Genomic DNA, 22151 nt, shown 5'->3' on the forward strand with positions numbered 1-22151 from the left:
TTTTTAGTGGAAACCATCTGGAAACACATTGTACGTATTAAATATTGGAAGCATAAGTTTTAAAGATAAAATCATGCATTTCTGACAATTTCTTATTAAGGGACCCTGTACCTTGTTTGTACCTAAATTTTTTTATAATTGAAATATTTAACTGATATGATTTTTGAATAAAATGAAAGTAAAAAAGTTTTTCCGCCTTTCAACTCCATTCGTGGACACTTTACTTGATAAAAAAATATAAGAATTTTCTTTAATTAACACGAATTAGCTGACTACCTTCGAAACGAACGCGAAAACCTAATTTAACACTGCGCTACCAGCACTTTCCAATCAGCAGAATCCCACGACAGAGGAAACCCCTCACTACACTAACCCCGGGTTCTATACTAACCCCGAACGCTCGCAGTGTTACTGCTGAGGTAGGACCTGGACAAGTAGGGACTGTGGGGAAGCGACCCAGCAGGACTGACCGACAATTTCTGGTTGGCGGTGGTGGATCTCACGAGATCCGGCAAAGGTCCTTGTGACATCTTGTCCAAATCGGACATGCTGGAACGCCTACGCATGCGAAGGCGTGAATTAGGTATCTCCTTGGCTGTGGATTTATTTTTGATTCGCTCCGTCGACGATGACTTCATCGTGAACAAGCCGGTCTTCAAAGGGAATAACAACGCAAATTGCGTTGTACGGGTCTCGTCCATTTTTAGTTGGATTCCGTCACTTGTTGCACTTCTTTGTTATATTTACAAGTTATTTTCCGCGCACTGCACCGATTTGTGTCATTTGGTTAGGTGGCAAAATATACTGAGTGTCCTCAAAGTTTCAATGCTGCATTGTAGAACGAGGTTCACAAAAATTCTAGTAAAGTTAAGGAATTATGATTTATGACTACGATTTTTAAAACAAAAAAAACTGTTATTTGGAAAAAGTTTTCTAAATAAATGTAATCAAATATGAATAACGAGAACTGGCTTTAAAAACAGAAATAATGGAGTTAAAAGAGACTTTAAAAGTGAGTTCAGCTGTTAAGGACAGTTATTTTATGTTATAGAGGTTATCCTTTCACATATTTGAATACACCATTTTCAAAGAACAGAACCAGACGATATACAGTATGTCTCTAAAGGGTATGTACAAAGCTCCACCACATATAGGGTGGTCCGTATTTCATGGCTCACCATTGGCATCTGGGAAACCGTATATACAGGGTGACTTAAATTAGAAAAATGTTGCGCCTTTTCAGGGTTATTATAATAAACCCAACAGATCAAAGATATCTGCTCGCGTTCCTGAAATATTGTGAAAAAACTGAAAATAACGATTTTAGAAAATGTCATCTGGCATCCTTATTTCACAACAGAAAGAGCTGAAATTTGGTACAGGGGGATAAGAAGATACGAGCAATCGATTTTCTATCTAGTTGTTCTTGAAGGAAAACAAGAATCAACAAACATTTGCTAGCGCTTGCTGCCTTGTGTACTTTATTTCAATACTTATTTTAATTATGGTAAAGTTGAATGAATTATGCATAAAAATAATAAAAACTCTGTAGAAACTATTGGAAGATATCATTAATTATATCAAGAAAGACACCAGCCTCGTCGAACAGTATTTTTAAAAGTGTATATGGTAGAATTTGGAAGTATGGAGAAACCTAGACGCAGGAATTCTTACTGTTTATTTGCTTTAGAGATTATTTTTTCCAAATTACATAATTAAATGTCGGTATCAAGTAAGACAGGAACCCGTTAATGAAATAAATGTCTTGGGACAAGTTAACATAAATCATCAGAGTTCTACGAGGGTAATAGCAAGATAATGTGTTACTTCACGGATAACCGTTAAAAGAATCTTACATCCATGAGATGGGGAACGAAGAATGGAATTTTGTAGACGGTTTCAGGGAAAGATAACAGAAGATAGATTGTTCGGCAGGAAAATTATTTGGAGCGATATAACTACGTTCACAAATAACGGCATTTTTAATAGAAAAAATAAGCATTATTATGCATTGAAATCCAAATTTGGTTTAAGAGACTAGCCACCAAATTAGTTTTTCTAATAACATTTGATGTGGAATATCAAATGACCGTATAATAGGACCGTTTCTTATTGATGGTAACCTTACTTCTCAGAAGATTTTAAAGATAGAAATGGAGGATGCATTCAACAAGATGGCGCAGGGCCTCATAATTCTGCAATGGTGTCCCAATATTTAAATCGACGTTTTTCAAATAATTGGATTGGCACTCATGGACTTGTAGCTTGGCCTTCACGGTCTCCATGCTTCAACCCTATAGATTTTTTTCTGTGGGATTGTCTAAAAGATAAAATTTATTACAGTCCCTGTGAAAATATAGAAGACTTACGCGAAAAAGTTTTTGCTGCTTTTAGGTCTATTTCACCACAAAATATTCAAAACGCTGTAGACAAAATTAGGACTGAGTTTTATGTGCACGAGAATGGACGACACTTTGATGTATTTATGTAGGATTTGTAGAATATTTGTGTATTTTGTTTTATTGGGTATTGATTTTTGTTTTACGTCAAGAACTAGATTTTATTAATTTAGAACAGTTGAATATTGCATAACTGATCTTCTAATCCCCTAGTAACAAATTTCAGCTCTTTCTGTTGTGAAATAAGAACGCTAGATGGCATTTTCTAACATCGCTATTTTCAGTTTTTTCACAATATTTCAGGACCGGCAGCAGATATCTTTGATCTGTTTGGTTTAATTTAATGACCATACAAACTTTTTTCTAATTTGAGCCACCTTGTATATCTTACGATTTCTCAGATGCCAATGGTGAGCCATGTGAAACGGATCACCCTGTATAGTACGGTTCAAAATAAACATAACTAAACTTGCCTTAATTCAAGAATTGATAATCGTGGCTAAAATAGGTGTTGAATTATCTAAATTATGTTATTTATTTTTTACTTTAAGAATAACCATTATTATAGTTAGTTAACTCTAATCTTTCTTAATAAATCTTGTATACATTTCATTATTAACGTTGATGATGATACAAATTTGATTTCGTTTCTATTGTTTAATATTGGTTACACTTAACAATATTCTTTTATATTAAATTACACATTGCACAATGCTGATGAGCATTATAGTGTATTAAAAAGCGGGATATTTTCGTCCAATTGTTAGAGAAAAAACTTTCAAACTTATTACAGTCCTAAAAAAGCTGAATATGAAATATTTCTTTTCTATTTAAAAGAACTCAAACATTTTATCGTTTCTTAACGTCTGATACAAAAAAATTTCATTAAACAAACTATGTAGGATCGTATTCGATGCAAAGTAGAGCAAAAAGTTGTCGGTCTTTTATCAAAGGAAAATCGTGTCATCATTTTTAGGAGGCGTAAAATGAACCATTTCAAATTTAAAATGAAATTGAATGTAAAATCTGAAATACCGCTGCATACGCACTGTGTTCTGGTAGTAGCTGTAGTCGCCCAGGTGCATCGAGTGTACGAAGTGGTCGGTTATACGTCAAATACTAACCTGGCGAGCTTGGTTGTAAATCAGAGAGCGCCTCCAAAAAAACAAGTAAATAACAGTGACGCGTACAGAGGTAAAATGTAGTACATATGTGGAATTTAAAAAACAAATTGGATTTATAATAAATTACATTTAAAATAAATAGTTTATGAGAATAAAGGAATTTTTTTTAGGAACAAGGGTGCCAGATATGAACTGATCCCCTCGTTCCTTCATAATGTATAAAGAAATTATTCAATTTCTAAAACCCTTAAAAGCGTACTGCATTGGATCCCTTGACAGGAAATGATTTATTACTTTGCATCGAATATGATCCTACTTTATGTATTTCATTTTGTTTATTTTATTTCACTTGAGAGATTTTAACAAAATATTTTCTTAAAAAAACGTGCCCTCTTTCAGTATCAACCGTGCCAATATAATTATGTAAAGATATAATTTATGTTACGTGTATTTTTCCATGAAATATTCTATTTACCAAAGCTACTTTATCTGCCACAATAACACTTCTAGTAACACAAACTAATGGTCGTATATTACTGTAGAAACATCACTTGACTTTACGAAACTCTAACCCACGACCTAGATAACAAGCTACTGTTTATTCGGTTTGTTCGGTTTTATTTTCTATCCCTCGTTTTCTGTTGACAAAAATGCCAGACAAACCGACTCCTTCTAAGGCGAAAGAGGAGGACTTATAGGCAACATATTATTATGTATTTCCGTTATGAAGAAGCAAATCAATGCGGCTCTTTTAAAAAGAAAGTGTAAAATAATTATTTAAATTTGTTTTTTGATTTCATACTATGGAACAACAGCGTTTTCAATAAAAATTCAACTAAACCACGACCTGACAAATGAAAAATCCATCTGTCTGAACATTTCGACTAAAAAAATTTTTTTCGCCGCGAAGCCTACTGTAACTAGATTTTTTTCTGTTTTATCCCACCAAAGTAAACCTTCCTAAATGATGCGAGTTCCCCACCTTTATACCCCACCCTTCGCATCGTTTAGGAAGTGTGCGACATCATCAAGGGGTGAGGGAAATTCTCACTTTCATTTACTACCCAAACGACAAGGGAAAAGCCGTTGTGAAAGCCAAGGTGAGAAAAACCAAGATTGATGGTAAAAGGAAAGTTGCTATTATTTCTGAAGGTCTAGTGAACCACAATTACGAGGGTACGTCGAAAAATTGCGGCAAGCAAGTCGCCTAAGGGCATAATCATATCCAAGATGTATCTATGACACATATTGAAAAGACAGAATGGATAATATTCTAACAATAGTTGTTGCTACAACAAAGCCAATGAAGAAGAATGGGTGTTTTTGGAGGGTTAAGAAGAGATGAGTTGGTAAAGCTCTCGATAGATGATACAGTTGACAAAGGAATACGTTCGATAATATTTAGGTCCGGTTATTTCGCCCTAGGGTGATATGACGTTGTTTTCCTATTCCCTTTCATAGTAATAAACAGGCCGTATCGCCTAAGTGAAAAATAAAATTAATAATAAAGTTTACAAAAATAATGTTCGGTTATTTTCTGCACAGACCTTGTATCGTTAGTTTCCTGTTACCTTTTGAAACACGTCGTTGGTATTTTATTTGGAAGGTTACCTTTGCCACTGGCCAAATACTAAGGTGATAGGGGCATCAATTACCTAAGTGGGTCAATGGCGGCATGACCCCAATTTGCGGTCTTTGTTTCAGATAAACGTAATGAATTCACTTGGTATCGCCTCACGTTACGACAAATTCATACGTGAAATATAAAAATTCCATTTTAAGTATCCACATACGTATTTATAAATATTTAAGTATATGTTAGTGATATCTTAACTTTTCAGTGATAAAAACTTTGTTGAAAGCAGAACATTAATGGTTGGTAATCATAATTATTACTAGAAGTACCGTGTTTTTTTATATGAATAATGCGAACAAAAAAACAAGGCAATTAAGTTTAAAAAAAATGTTTTCTTAATTTGTTTCCGATAAGCTAACTATGGCTTTAACATACTGACTCTGTTAAAAAAACAAAATAAATTTTGACTGTTGTTCCTTTAAAGGCTAACTCTAGTTTTCAAAGAGTTTTCTGTTTAATTTATTCGTTAAATGATATATTGACAAATTGTTTAATTTGAATAATATTTTATTTGTGTTACTATCGTCATTCTCATATATTATTTCCTTCCGCTAACCTATTAATTGTAATTCTATCGACAAAGAATACAGGCAATTTTTTTCCGTAAACATGTTATTCTAGGAGTTACACTTGAAGAAATGGTTAACCTCCCAGTATCTAATACTTTGGTAATTGAAATAAACTAACGCAAAAAATTAAAGGTTCAAAAGAATTACCGAAATTTTTCCGTGATTTTTGACGGACTGTATTTAGGTGAAAAATGGTCGTATCGAGAATTACTAAAAAACATTTTAAAGCTCTATGATTCTAGTTTTTAGATCTTTCGGTCGAAATTTTTTAGGAGCTACGGTTATCATACAATTCTAAGAGAGACCACGGACTTGGAATTTTTTTTTTCAGCTAAGCCATTGCATGGACCAGATAGCTTGTTTATTCAGCTTCAATTTCCTTTTTTTAAAATTTCGATAAGAACATTTTACATCGAAATATCGGACTTTTAATGGAAAAGGATCCTTTTGTTTCAATCATCGATATCTCGGCGACAAATGGTCGTACAGACAATTGAAGGGCAGTTTCGAAAATTGGAATAAATTTCCCATAACAAGCTGCCGCAACTTTTAGGAAAAAAAAATTTTTCATCTTTTTACCGGAAATAACATTTAAATTGATGAAAAAAAAAATCGAAAAATTTTCTAAATTTTCTTGTTTTTTTTTTGGAAAATCTTCCGGACATTGCAGACAATCCGGAAAACCCAATTGTTTCTAGCACGATTCGGCTTCAGCAACTGTTCATCAACTTTTAATTAAATTAAAATTAAAATTAAACCAGACTTCGACACCGATTATACCGTTTTTTGAGACAAATTTCTAATTAATTTTTGTGCAGTCTGTATTCACTTAAAAAACTGTTTTTTTCCAAAACTACCCTTTCTCTTCTTTGAAAAAAAAAAAATGCAAAATTTTTTTGTCGCGTTATTTCTTAGAATTGCAAGACAACCGTAGCTCCTAAAAAAATTCGACCGAAAGATCTAAATACTAGAATCGCAATAAATGTCTATCCTTAAATATATTTATGTATCATCTGCAGATAGAAGATGACGTCATTCAAAGAGCTAACATAGTCATTAGTAAGGATATTGAATAACAATGGATTCAAGACTGATCCCTGAGGAACACCGGACAGGACAACCGGTCGAGAAAGTCAGAGCCCTCTTTGCTTTTATTATCTTGCTAAAATATTTCTCGTTTTGTATGTGGTATTAAAGTTCATAACTAACTCATCATGTTCAATAGCGCTGAATATCTTCATTTGTTATTACCTTATGCAGAGGCCCATCATAAGAACATTTAGGAGTATTTATGCAGACAATTTTTTCTCAAAGAGCGTTTGTAGAAGAAAACCAAGGAGCCCTTGACTTTAGTTGCGTTACAAAAATTGAAAACGAAGATGATCTTCAGAAGCGAATTTTCGATCTAGTACAATGAATACTTAAACACCAGTATTTTCTAGCGAGTTTGTGAAAACTTTCTACACAGGTGTCTTGTCTATTTTTTGATATTTAGTCCATATAAATAATAAATAAATTGACTGGCGAAATACTCAAACTGATAAGGAAAAGTTTAAGATTGGTAACCCAATATTGGATTAAGAAGCTGCAGAGATTGTTTGGCTCAAAAAAAGGAATTGCATACAAAAAGTGGAATCTCGAAAATACGAAAAAAGGGCTGCATAAAGTGATACCTACGAAAAAAATTCAAGTGACAAAAAAGTTGTATTTTTAGTTGTTTCGTGCGAAAAAAATTTAGAAGTTTTAAGAGTCAGTGGCGCACATTTTTTTTTGTCAAAAATATTGGTCAAGGTACCCCCCGGGACGCCACTGGGCTTAATAATTTTAATCTAGTTAGGGCAAAATTAGCCCCTTTCTACCATAAATAACACTGCCAAATTTCAACAAAATCGACTAAAGGATTATTAAGATTTTTACGAAAAAACGAGTTTTTAAAAAAGTTTGACACCCTATATTTTGAAAACGTGGCATTACCGGACGTATGATTATATAGAAGGGAAATTTAACATGACCATCGCACAGACACAATCGTACAGTTTCACGTCCCTTTCCAAGGATTCCCCCAAATTTAACTCGCCCAACTAAACCCTACTGCTCAATAAAAGTGTACCTTTGTCGGACAGGGACCAAATCGGGGTCACTCAGGTTTGTATGTTCAAATAATGTTACCAGGACTTTACTTTTTTACAATAAATTCACAGGAAATTATACAGAAAGTCAAAAGGTAATATGTAACAAACTTTGATCGCTATTAATTGAAGTTTGTAGACAGAGCGTTAAAAAAACTGAAGGGAAAAAAATCGGTTGTTTTCTGAAACATGGCAGCTTCTAGAAGGCTTTGAAAAAAGTTGATACCATGATTATCACATTTTAAAAATTTTAAAATATACTTTGCTACACACTGTATTAACCCAGTTATTTTTTGTACTTAAACGAAACATTACAGAGAATTATAATAAGTAGAGACTTATTCCCAGTTATTAAAATTTAATGTATGGAAATCTTTTTCTCGTTAAATCACGAAGTCGAAGGCAGATTAACTACATTTTACAAGGTAAAATAACGCTAAGCTGATGCTAATGTAGCTAAGGTAACGCTTATTTTCATAATATATTAGCATTCTATTAACGTTCTTATTAACAGCATTTCCTTCGTTTAAAATGTGAGCTGTTAAGTATTGAAAATATTCAGTTCAAATTCAATTTGTGCTAATTTATATATCACTAAGAAAATTATTATTTAAGGACCTTATGAAAGTCGTTTGATTTTCACTCGGCTCACTTACTGACATCTGATAGTGGATAATTATTTTGTTAAAGAAGAAACATTTAAGAATAGCGAATAAAGAACAATAAGTTATTCAAAACTTAAACTACACTTGGCACAGAAATTAAGGGATATTAAAAAATCCCAAAATTTTGGGTGATTTTCAGAGAGCTGGAACCTGGAGGGAAATGGTCGTAGAGAGAATAAAAAAAAGGAAATTGAAGCTAAGTGTTTAGTTTTCAAATCTGCAGTTTAAAATATTTTAGCGTCAGCAGTTTTTCAGTAATCGTAAGAAAATCAACGGAAACAAATCTGTACATACGTTTTTTGATGAAGAAAATATGGATTATCACTAAAAAAACATTTTTAACTTAAAAAAATGAATAAATAGTGAAAAATGACTTATTACTTTGATTTTCAGCAAAACAACAAATTTAAACATCCCCGGCACCGGTTGATTTTCTTATGATTACTCAAATCCTGCTGAAGCTAAAAAAATTTAAACTGCAGATCTGAAAACTAGATACTTGAAGCTTCAACTTCCTTTTTTTCGATTCTCTCTACGACCATTTTCGTTCAAGTTACATCTCTTTAAAAATCAGATAAAATTTTGGGATTTTTTAAATATTCCTTAATTTCTGTGTCTAGTGAAACACTTTAAGCTCCCAAGAAAATTGGTGTTTTGTTTTTATATGAATGATTTGAAATCAGTTTCCATCAACAGAATGCAGTAAGTCAGAGATATAAACCGAATTTAGCCACTGTACGAACAAAAAATAATGTACATGTAAAAAACCCATCCAATTTTTATCTTAAAAAATATAAATTTCTTCCTGTGTCTTTAAAATTCACACGAAGTTAGCTGCAGGACATAATTATGCCCAGTTTTTGAATTTTTAGCCTTTGCAATGTATAGTAAAGCTTTAACTTTAAAAGCACGCAATAAATTTTATTTGCAAGGATACTTTTCCACAAGGTACTGGCCGACACTTCACAGAGCACTCACTGCAACAACCACTGCTTTAAACAACCGAAATAGACGTCATCGAACTGTCCCGCAATCCAGCACACAGCACGTCTACAACTAACTCATAATGTAAAAACCATACATGATCCTGATAATGTTTGGCAGAGTGTCGAGAAGGAGCTTTGAGCAAGGATCTCCAACCCCACTCTTTATTGGTTAACTCACTCAGCTAGAGGCTAATGTAGTTAGCATTTGCCATGGTCATAGGCGCGAATACAGAGCTCTTGCCTTTATCGATACAATAAATTGGCATGCTGGTTATCGGCCGGGGGGAGAGGAGGGCTCGGGTTGGTTGGAAAGGGACGTGGTGTATTAATACCCCACGTACGTTAAGGGAGAAGTCGCGGAAAGACTCTGTAAAGATCGATATTATTGAGTAGAACACACATTACTTTGATGCATCCGTGTCTGCACATCTTTATACACCGACATCTGCAAACAGAGGAGGTGCAGTCAGCGGTCCCAAAAAAGTTTTTGTCGTATCAGCGTGGTAAGTGTCAATCGAGTAACAGTAACTCAATTCATTTACTTGTGATTAACATCTCAAGGTTTCTGTTAGTAACAACTCCATTTGTTACTGTTCATTATAGTTTAAAATACTAAAAAATTTCAAAATTTTCGAATATACCTTCGATCAAAAGAGATGGAACACTGACGGCCGATAAGTACCCCATCCCCTCTGATAAATCCGTAACATGCTGCTGCCCGGACACATGTCCAACACATCACACGCCACCCCCTCCCATCGGGCGCCGTATAAATTGGCTATTCTTGTTAAAGCGGTGTACGCGCGTTTAACGAAAGGTCAATGTTTTAACACGTAAATGCGAGATAGCAGCATGGCGTACACCACCAACAGTTCTGTAAAAGCCATGTTCAACCACCCGAACGGTTCACCGATGCTGGCCATAAAACTCGTTAGACCATCAACAAAAAGGCTTTTACAAAGTACATAGACGGGTATGTAGCGATTTTGCGTCTGGAAATACACAGCGGGCTAAAAAGCATGGAACAGTCCATCTTTTGTTCAGAAGTTGTTAAAGTGCGACCAGGAATTTAGGCTATTTTCACTGTATCTACTGTAGATACAAGATAACGAGATATAGAAGAGTAAAAAGTCATTCTTATTGTAGGATCGACTTGGTTATAAACGAGAAAAATAGGATACATTTCAAGGCAGGAATATTTTAGATCTACAGGGTCTTTCTGAAATAAGTACGTTCTTCTTTGAAAACGGTGATAGAGAGCAGGAAAATGAGCAACTTTTATTAAGCAACTGATAGTCTAAATGCTTCTGTTTTCGAGAAAATTAACCATAAGTGTTAAGTCGACCCTGTGCATCTTGTGCACGTGCACGGCCAGACTGCTTCGAACTCGCTAAATACGTGAAGCGCTTCTTTATTTGGCTGATGTTCCACGTAACTTCTATAATCAAACAAATCCGATGATAAGTCACTAGGTCAGTATGTCTTGTATGTTTTAGACCAATCGTTTTTTAATAAAAGTTGTTTAGTTTCGTGTCCTCTATCAGCCTTTTCAAGGAAGGCACTTATTTCAGAAACACCCCGTATATCGATTTTTTCTAAATGTCACTTTGACGGCTAGTAGGTACTATCGTGTAACTGAACCAAAAAATGTTTTAAGGCTACCAATTTTTCAAGACTATTTTTAAAACTACATCGATTTTAACATTATTCGAGTGACCGATACCGACGCATTGTTAAACATTTCAATCAATTACTAGTAGGCTATTATAACGGATTCTAAGAAAACAATATTGTAAATAAACTGGTACAGATGAATATAGCAGTGGCGGCTCGTCGTGTGAAGAAACTGAGGCCGGGTCTCACTGTAACATTTAGCTCTTACACTGCATATTTTAATACCTACTATTCTACTATTAACCTAAATAAACAGTTAGGTAAACTAATTTCCAATTACCTATTACATTTATCAAAAATCAAAATTACAGTATAAAATAATTGTTTGAATATTAAATATCTCGCCGCTCGCCGTTTCGATCGGCGCAGCATTGGATACTGTTACTCCCCACTAGTCCCCAATAGAGTGAGGCCAGAAATTCTTTGATTGTAGCGGTTAAAATAACGTGGTTTAGGAGGAAACTGAGGCCGGCTCAAAGCTCAAAGCTATAGTTTCAGTTCGCGGTTAATGTATGCGTCGCATAGTACGCGGGTACTGTCTGATGTCAGTGTGAGAGATAGTACAAAGGTTTTAAGGGTAATGACAAGGCAGGTATTAATTTAAGTAAATAAAAAACAACTTTATAACATAACCTACTATATAGATGAAGACACCGATGTTGATCTTAAAAGTTTTCAATAACACATCAAGTTAAAAATATTTGAAGGTGCTATATACTAGTTTCAAATGTCAAACTATTGGACATACTTTTTACAGTTCTGTTAACTATAGTCTGTTTAGAAATGAAAGAGAGTAATAAAAGCTCATTAGGTATGCAAATCGTAAATAAAAGTAGTACTGGTGCTTATATTCAATATTTTTATATTACGTTTTATCGGTATAGATGAGGTGTACTTTTAACAAAACTTTGTGCGATCGGACTGTACTAAATTGTAGCAGGTAGCTAAAATTTAATCCCCGACAATCCGTCTTTGTCTATGCCGCTTCAATTTCTCGGTCCATTTCTCTTATAAGTAAACAATATAAAAACAGCATTTCAAAACATGAGGCTACTTTAAGCATCATAACCGGGTTAAGAGGGTTTTTAGTAATTCAAATAAAATTATTCAATATTATTATCAAAATATTTATTTAAATTTAATGAATAGACTTTTATTCCACACAAAAATATATGTATTTTGAAAATTCAAATTATGGTGAGTAAATGTAGTGTTGTATAAATGTACAATAAAGAAAATAAAAAAGTAGGTATATTAAAATTCATCCTCTGAATATTCTGATGAATTATCTTCGTCTCCTAGATTGATAACGATAGGTTCCACAGTAACGTCAATTAAATTATCGAGTTCCCACATTTTCTCCTCTTCTTTTTGTACATGATGTATACATCTTTGCCAGTTATCTGCAGTTACTCGTTCCAAGGAATTTTTTAACAAAATTTTCACGTCACTTAATTTAAACGTCGTATTATTTCGCGCTACATCTCCTTTTACCTGCGCCCAGACTAATTCGATTGGGTTAAGTTCACAGTGATAAGGTGGTAACCGTAGTACCGTTATTTGGCGATTTGTTGCCATTTCATCGATAACATATTTTTTCTGATCTTTATTAAGATTGACAAGTGTCAAAAGTTCCTTTTTCACCATATTTGTTTCAAAAGAAATGTTTTTTCCGGATAACCATTGAATTATATCGGCTTTCCTCCAAGCAGTCGTAGGCGTCCGCTCGGTCTGCCGTGAATGGTAACTGGCATTATCCATGACAATTACAGACCCCGGAGGAATAAGATCCAACATCTGTGTAAAATACTCTTCGAAAACATCTGCGTTCATGTCTTCGTGATAGTCACCTGTATTTTTAGATTCAAATAAAAGTAAACCGCCATCTACAAAACCACTGGCACTACCTATATGTGTCACTATTAATCTTCGCCCTTTACCTGAAGGTGCCTTGAACCCTGTTGAAAGTCCATCCAAAAATGCTTGTCGAAAACTTTTTACATTTTTATCTTGCCATACTTTTGTTACAGTATATCCCTCGTTGACCCAAGTTTCGTCTAGATAATAAATATTCCTCCCTTCGTCACGGAATTTTCTAATTGATCTTAAGTAGGATCTTCGCCAACAAATAATTTCATCTTTATCGATAAGAACTGACTTCCTGTTCTGCTTTTCCCAGCAAAAATTCAACTCTCGTAAGACGGCCCATAATTTGCTTCTACTGATTTTTGGCAAATCGTTGTCCTCTGAAAGTTCACTTAAAATTTTGTTTAGCGTTGGTATTTCTTTTTTAAAATAAAATGAGTGTACTTTTCTGCGAATGACATTTTTGAAGAAATCATCTATAACGACTTTTGACCTCCCTGTAGATGATTTTGGGGGATTTACAGTATCTTGTTCATTTTTTGTTTCCTTTAAAAGTCTGTAGATAGTCGATTTTCCAATCCCTGTCATTTTTGTTAGCATTAGTGTTCCCCGATAATTACCTGAAACGAAATATTAGCACGCCCATGGCCGGTTCTTATCTCGGGGTTTTATTACTCTCTTTCATTTCCAAATAGACTATAGTGCAATAATATTCAACAAATATTATAATAGTTGTTCCAAAATTCACGCAAAATTTGAATTTAGCGCCATTTGTGCGGTAAAGTGTTGCCAACGAAAAAAAAAGAGGTATTACAAAAAGAAATACATTTAATACATTAAATTGCACTGGATCAATTAGTGATCTTAAATACTTTGGGCGTCCTTCAACAAGTCGTTCAACATAAAAATCGAAGCAGTTCGTGAGAGTATTGCTGAGAGTCCAGGGACATCCATTCGGCACCGTAGTCAAGGATTGGACATATCGAGAAGCTCTCTACAGCGTATTCTCACGAAAAGATTTACACCTTCATGCTTACAAAGTCCAGTTAACTAAAGAACTGAAGCCTACTGAGCACACTGAGCAAAGAGAGTAAGAACTACAAGTAAGAAAGGATTATGGAACAGATAACTGGATGCTGATTTTTCGAATAAAATTATCTTCAACGATGAGGCTCAGATTCATCTCGATGGCCTTGTTAATCGACAAAATAGTCGCTTTTGGGGTTTTTGGAGTTCAAAAAATCTAAGAGTGATTGTTGAGGAACAAATGCATCCACACATGTCACTGTTTGCTGCGGATTTTGGGTTGAAGGCATTCTCAGACTATTTTTTCTTCGAAAATGTGGCTGGTCAAGTAATAACAGTTAATGGTGCTCGCTATAGCGAAAAGATAATCGAGTTTTTTTGTGCCTACATTGCAAGATATGGACATAGTCGACGTGTAGTTTCAACAAGACAGTATCACATGCCATATAGCCCGAGAAACAATTCAATTATTGCATGAGTCATTCAATCCAAAAAGAAATTTAAGTATAACAGAAAATCACGTCTTCATCCTAATGATCGTAAATATTATGGAAGACACAACCGCAATTCAAGAGCAATTGGTATAACTATTGTACTTTTGTTGATTTTCCATTAAAAATAATTAAAAAAAAATCTTATTACTCACATTTAGTTGCATGATGATCTTGTTGTACGCCCAGAGCCACCTCTGATGCGCCGTCACCTGCGGCCTCTCCTCCTTCCCCTCCTCCTCCTCCTCCTCCTCCTCCTCCTCGAAGGACACGCTCTTCTTCTCCTGCTGGTCGTCGTCCAGGATCGCCTGCTCCTCGGGAATGTCTTTGTGGTGGTCAGGCGACGACGGCGAGTGCCTGACCGACGCGCGACGCGGCAGCACGGCGTCCACGGACGTCTTTCGCGAAGACGGCAAGAACTGGTCGTCGTGGTAGACCTCGCCCGATGTGCGTCTGGGGAAGAGGTCGGCGCCAGAGGACCTCCTGGACGGCGCCGACCGCTGCAGGGACGGGTGGTACGGGTCGACGACCGTTATCTGGGAGGAGCCCCTGCGGAGGTTGTGGTCGTCGTCGTAGCTCTCCACGTGTATCACAGATGAGGGGGAGTCGTGGGTTATTGCTTTGTTGGTGTAGTCGGTGTTCACCCCTGCAAAAATCGTGAGGGTTATAAAAACTTGTATTGCTAGAAAAAATTCTGTTCCTGCACTAGTTGAGGACTGACTTTAAACTATCAAAATTATTTGACCAATTGATTCGAGAACTTAAATGACCGAATATATCTGATAGTTTGAAAACAGTTTGGACTGCTCTAGAAACAAACCTAATATTTCGTTTTATTTCTTATCCTGCTGAAAAGTTTGTTACAGGACTTTAAATCTTAAATTGTTTCTTCAATCTGTCATGTAATGGATTGAAGCATAAATATTCTCCACCAGGATGAATATACTGTTTTTTTATTCTATTTTTTCTCGAATCACAGTTTGTCCCAAAAGCTTTGGGAATATATCCGCCATTAAAGATAGAAATAATATCACCAAAAGAGTTATGGGTCATTACATATCAAGTGGACCAGTTTTGAAGATCGTCTGACCAGTTTTGAAGATCAAAAGTTGATATGGATGTACATATATGCTCTATAGAATCTTCTATGAAGTATTAGTTATCGAACTACAAAATCGATATATTTTATTTTATTTACTTAAAAACTGGAAAACAATCGTCTTGAAATTTATTAAATGTTTCACAATATTGGTTGTTTACATTTTTTCCATAGGACAAGTCTTCCGCGTCCACACGTGGTATGCACCAGCTGTGTAGCGTTAGGTCAAGCGCTGTTGTCACGTTGTGATGAAACTCCCCAATATTAATACTCGCGGTTTTTTGAACTGTTAATAATACGCCCTCATGCCGAAGTAATGGCAGTCAAACTTTTAGAAGATCTGTATTGTGCGAAATTTGCATCAAGATACGCACCACAAGAAGAAGAAAATAAGCAACTACATTTATAAATATAGATGTGTTTTGTTTTGCAAGCGAGTTACTGAATAATGTTTGTAAAACCATACACTACGGGTTAGATATGTTAATGATTATCCAATTAATATAACCTAAAATTTTGTGAATATTTTGTAAGAAAGTTTACATGTACCTACATAAATTCACTGGACTTTCAACTCAAATACCTTCATCTTATTTTCTGATTTTTAAAATATTTAAATTGTTACTACAGCATTTACATGCGTTATTGATGTTAACATTTTGTTAATTTTTGCAGAACAATGTAGTCTAAATCTGTACAGATCTCTCCACTCTTTAGCACAGAACAAAACTTCAGATTATTGACTTTTAAGACAATTGTGGCGACATCTACCGAACGAAATCAGTTATACGTGAAGCTGAAGGTTTCTACTCAGTTTGGTACGTTAATCGATACCTAACCCACGTGATTTCTAGCGATGTTAGGGTGAATACGATAACACAAAAGACGATCATAGCATCCCAAATTATTTTCATGTATAGGGATTGTTAGCTTAATTAAAACTATATCACCACCCTTGCAATTTAGAAGAGGTTGTTTTTTTTTTCGTTGTAATTAATGAACTCGAAAGGTAGGCAAGTCCGCTGACGACGGACTTGACCTTTCTCTAGTGACTTAAGTACAACTTTGGGACTTTTATTAATTTTTGAAAGAAAATTAGATAGAAAATGCTCAAGACACTAGGTTGTTTTTGAATTAATGCAACATACATTGAAAACTTCTATGAAGTTTCTAAAATCATAGTACAATAACACGAAATACGGTTCCTCTCTCTTTTTTTTTATAATTTTCCACACAAAAATTATAATTTATAACTGATTTCGTTAATGTTCCTCGATTTTTAATTACGTGATATTTCCCAATTTAAATAACAAACCAATTAGACGCGTTCAAGGAATACAAAAAATGCTAGGTAAAATATAAATTGGTACGTCTACACATAAAGCTGAAAATTTTTTTAAGTGGGCAAAGAGATGTCGCATTATTATACGTATTACAACGTAAAATGAGCAAACAAGTACTCGTTATAACAAGTTTACGAATAAATTGGAAGGTAGTTATAAGATTCGATACAATTAAGTAGGTTGGGTCGTCGCTTTTTTTTTAATTTGGGTCTTTGCAAATACCTTTGAAAAGAAGATGTAAAATGGGTACAAAATATAAATTTTGTTTCTTCCATCTCGCTAATAATGATATATTTTTTCAGCCTTCAACCTAGTTATATACAGTATGACGTCAACTGTAATAAAAACTGTGCTATAACTTAAAAAAGAAAAGAATCTTCCATTTTCTCGTTAAAATTTAACTATTACATCGCCGTTACCAGCGAGCTACTTGTTAGCAGTCATTTGGCATCATTTCTACTTAATTTTTTTCTCGTCCTGTTATAAAAAAAATTGCTGGAAAATATATTCGCAATATGTTCGCAAAATAAATAAAGAGATGAAATGAAGTTTACATTTAGTCATTTTCATGTAGGTAACTAGTGAAGTCAAACGTATTTTAAATAAAGAGAACATTCGTAATTTAAAATAAATCGATCGATATTATTTCCCTTCTACAGTTAATTTCTGTTACAATTTAATCATATGATTCATCTGACGAAGATCCTTGGATTTAAGACAAATAAATCATATTGTTACTAAACCAACTTTTCATTTGTTCATGTTAATTCTGAAAAGTAAATGCTACAAATGCCGGTTGCTTTTTAAATGGGCGATCCCCTGGTGCTGCCATCTGACAACCGACGTCCCTATCGTGAAGTTCGTCTTATTGTCGGTATACAGGGTCGGAAAGTACCCATGGTTCATCGGTCGTTACGTAAGAGCGATAAAGAAAGTCATAGAAATCCGTGCGATAGAGAAAGATGGCTATAATGTAGGCGTCTAATAGTCACCACCCATGTCGCCCTTCCACAAATAAGATCCACTTCTTATACGTCCAATAGTTAATTAACAATTAACGTTATAAAAAAAATGTATCTTGGGAACAAAGAGGCGTAGGTCATTTCTCTCTTTTTTTTAAATTACCGTAAAAATAAGCGCTATTTACTGCAAAAAGGGCGAATTCCCGAGCGGCTTTTGCCTGATCCTAGGACAATTTGTTTATAACGCTGTTTTGCAGGTCCTACTTTGTTAGTTGTAAAGGGCAACTTATTTTCAACTTTTTGAAATGTCTCTTTTCTTTTTTGGTGCGTTTCTTTGGATCAATTAGAACCTGTATCTACGATATTAACTTCTAAAATTCTTTACCATAAATTTCATCAATATCTATAGCTTTTTGAAATGATTTTCGAAAACTGATTTTTCCGTGTTCGACGTTTATTTTGCAGTTAAGAGGTTTCTATAGCAAATAGGCAACCAGCAATACATTTTTATAGATTTTATTACACAGTTTGTCTAAATATGAATCAATGCACAAATAACAGACTTTCCCGATTTTAAAGCAAGTTTTCTATAAAATGGACTTAGATTGAAACTCAAATAACTTTTTGGTGTAAAGAAATTTGTAATTTACGATGCCGCTTGTCAAAATTACAAATTTCCTTACAAGAAAAAGTTATTTGAGTTTCAAACTAATTCCATTTGATAGAAAATCAGTGTTAGAATGGAGGAAAGTCTGTTATTTGTGCATTGATTTATATTTCGACAAACTGTGTAATAAAATAAACATAATTTGAAGAATTTTATAAACCGTGACAGCGCGCGTGAAATAAGTTAACTCTTTGAACCGTACATTTTATTTCTGGATGGAACTTATTTTAATGGGGCATCTGAGTATTTTCAGGGTCGCTGATTACGAATCAGAAGTCAGAATTGTAAAATTCAAAAAGACCGATCCAATATGGCGGACCAATAATTCAAAAAAAGTTTTTAATTTTCATGAAAATCACTACCCGGAGGTTTTTCGCGTCGCTGATTACGAATCAGAAGTCAAAATTGTAAAATTCAAAATGGCTGATCCAATATGGCGGACCAACACTTCATAAAAAATTTTAGTTTTTATGAAAATCAGTACTCGGAGGTTTTTCGGGTCGCTGATTACGAATAAAAAAATCCCTCAGGACGCTATTATAAGAAATATTTCAACTACTTATTTGGATTTACAGCAGAAAAAACCGATTTTTCTATTTTTTTTTTCAATAATTTATAGTAATATCTATTAATTATAATAAAAAACAACGCTGCGAAAAAAATCTGAAAAATACTTTGTATCATTAATATTACTGATATTTGAATTCGAAAAAGGTAATAACGATATACGGAGATTAACCTTATTTGAGTATTGTGATTTCTTGCGAAACCATTTTTATTTTTTTTTTCGGTTTTGTACAAATTTTCCAGTTTCCCAGTTCCCCGCAACTGCATCTTCTAATAAAAAATTTAATGTGTCAGGATCTTAACTATAATGTCTACTTTGAACTCATTCAGCGATATTTTGCAAATACTGTAATTTTCCATATGAAAACGCAATTAAATTCAAAATCTCATTTTGTAACTTTATAGTCATAGTATTGGATCTGCCATTTTGGATTATTGAATTTTGAGTACGGATTCGAAATTAGCGTCCCAAAAAAACCTATCAGTACCAAATTTCAGCAAAATCGGAGCATCATTAGTATTTTTGTCAGCCATATTGAATCCGTCATTCTGATTTTCTAAATTCTGAGTACGGATTCGAAATCAGCGACACCGAAAACCTATTAATACCAAATTTCAGGACAATAAGAGCATCTTCAGAATTTTCGTAAGCCATATTTGATCCGCCATTTTGAATTTCTTAACTTTGAGCACGGATTCGAAATCAGCGACCCCGAAAACCTATGAATACCAAATTTCAGGACAATCCGAGCATCTTCAGCATTTTCGTACGCCGTATTGGATACGCCATTTTGAATTTCTTAATTTTGAGTACGGAATCGAAATCGGCGACTTCAAAAACCTGGAGTACCACATTTCATAGCAATCGAAGCACTTTTAGTATTTTGGCCACTTTTTCAGGTTCCTGTCCCATAGTGCATCGGCTCGAACAAGAGACTTTTTGAGAACCGAAAAAGTCGAATCGATGCGCCGTACAGCCCTGATTTGGCATCCAATGACTTTTTTTTAATTCCCGTGCATCAAAAATATATTACGAAGTCGGCGTTTTTCGAAGCCCGAAAAAGCGATTGGATGCGTCCAAAATGCATGTTTTAGAGGTACCTCAATCGAAATGAAAAAAGTGTTTCGAAAATTGGTTAAAGCGCAAGAAAAAGTGAATTAATGTGCATGGAGAATATTTTAGAAAACAATAAAGCCATATACGACGATAATTCCTTTTTATGTCAACTATTTCCGAAATATAAAAGGCAATCGGATGTGCGCTGAGGAAGTTACGTTAAATAACCGAAACACTGACTCTGTACCTGATTCATTTTTACCGAAAATGTTGTGTCTCATTCAGTTTCCAAAATACCTAAAGTTGGACATGCAGCCGAAAATTCAGAAAGAGATATTTCCCTTTACACATCCTACCTACCGTTAGTTATGGTACCATCGGTCTCCTCCTCCACGTAACTCTCCACAGACTCCTGCGTCTCCAAATAGTTCGACTCGTGGTCGCCGTACTCGCTATACGGATCCACGAAATTACTCCTCTCATCCACCAACCTATTCTGCGCCTGCTGCTGATAAAACGACCCATCCACCGAGTCCTGCTGCTTCAGCATCCCCCTGTTCTGGCTACTGGTCCTCAAGCTGGTGTTGTTGTGCACCTGTGCCACGGTGACGCTGGGCAGGACGCTGTTGGGTATCGCTTTGTTCTGTTGCTGGTCCCCCAGGTACTGCATCGCGTTGGAAGCGGTCTTCTGGAGGTTGTCCACTAGAGCCACCATAGGCGCGGTGTTGGTCAGCACGATGTCTCCCGCGGTCGAGTACTCCGTGTACGGCGTGGACTTGAGCTGGTGCAAGGAGCTGCTCATCGAAGACACCGCCGTTTCGAAGGAGTCCTTGAGCTCGTCGTCGCGGGACTCGAGGCTGTCCGTGTTCTGCTGGAGCAATGGACTGGATTCCCGTTTGCCCAGGGGCTTCTTGCGGCGCGACGGGAGGGTCTCCTCGTAATCATTGTAGTCGGTGTCTTGGATGCTGAAGTAGTAGTCGTCCACGTAAGGCTCGTTCTTGCTGTGCACGTCTTGGTACGTGTCGGTTTTGGATTGCAAGTAGTTAGCGTTGGTAAGGGTCCTGTTATCACTCAGGTTGGTCATTGGAGTTGCGTCTAGATCGTCCTCCTGTGCTTGCAAGTTGTCTATACTCTGATATGCATAGTTGTAGTCTTCATTGTAATTTTCCCTCGCGCTGATAGCCCCTGGCCGCATGTAGTAATTGTCGTAAGAGTCCAGGTTGTCCGCGTAGTCCGCGGAGCTAGTCCTCTTCATCAAGTTGTTCCGCTTAGTCCTGGCGTTGGAGCGATTCAGATTGGGCCGAGGCAGCTGCCTTCCGGGCGTGGGCGGGAGGCTGTTGAAAGGCGTTGAGAGAGTGGTGAGACGCGCTAGCAGCTTAGTGTTCTTCGTGGGGGTGGGCGGGAGGCTGGCCCCCCTGTGCGAGGAGTTCTCGGGGGTGCGGTAGCCCTCGAACAATTCCGGCTCGTTGAGGGAGCTCTGCCGGCTGGCCGACCTCTTGGTTGGAATCCTGGGCATCCGCCTGCGGCCCGTGGGGGTGGGGGTCGGCCTGAATTGGTCCTCGTAGGAGGGGTAGCCTTCGTCGACGGCGGCGGCGGACGATCGCCGCTTGTTCACGTGGTTCTGAATAACTGGGATGGCGGGGAGTTTTTTGCCGACTTTGTGTTGGGCGCCGATGGGGGCCGCGTTGGCGTAGAACCCCCCCGAGTCCCACTGGCGGTCCTCCTCGTCCTGCCCGTAGCGCTCGTCCTGGAACGGGTAGGACAGGGAGTCGAAGTATTCGTCGCAGCTCTTGTTCTGCTTGAAGGACTGGGAACTGTAACATTAACTATATGTTAGAAATCAGTGGTGTAGGTATCGTGGATGGGCCACTGCCACGACCGATTGAATTAA

At 36.1% G+C, this 22151-nt stretch overlaps 1 protein-coding gene across 1 annotated transcript in view; it reads right to left on the reverse strand.

Moving 5' to 3' along the window:
• The window catches only part of LOC108910349 (protein unc-13 homolog B), a 465101-nt gene that overhangs the window by 303465 nt on the left and 139485 nt on the right, over positions 1 to 22151 (reverse strand). The window contains exons 11-12 of the mRNA XM_018715183.1: positions 20621 to 22074; positions 14721 to 15211 (exon numbers count right to left, since the gene is read on the reverse strand). Coding sequence (XP_018570699.1) covers positions 14721 to 15211; positions 20621 to 22074 — 1945 coding nt within the window. The remainder of the gene's footprint in view (positions 1 to 14720; positions 15212 to 20620; positions 22075 to 22151) is intronic.

This window comes from Anoplophora glabripennis, unplaced genomic scaffold (genome assembly GCF_000390285.2).
Source record: "Anoplophora glabripennis isolate ALB-LARVAE unplaced genomic scaffold, Agla_2.0 scaffold1, whole genome shotgun sequence".
Classification (NCBI taxonomy): domain Eukaryota; kingdom Metazoa; phylum Arthropoda; class Insecta; order Coleoptera; family Cerambycidae; genus Anoplophora; species Anoplophora glabripennis.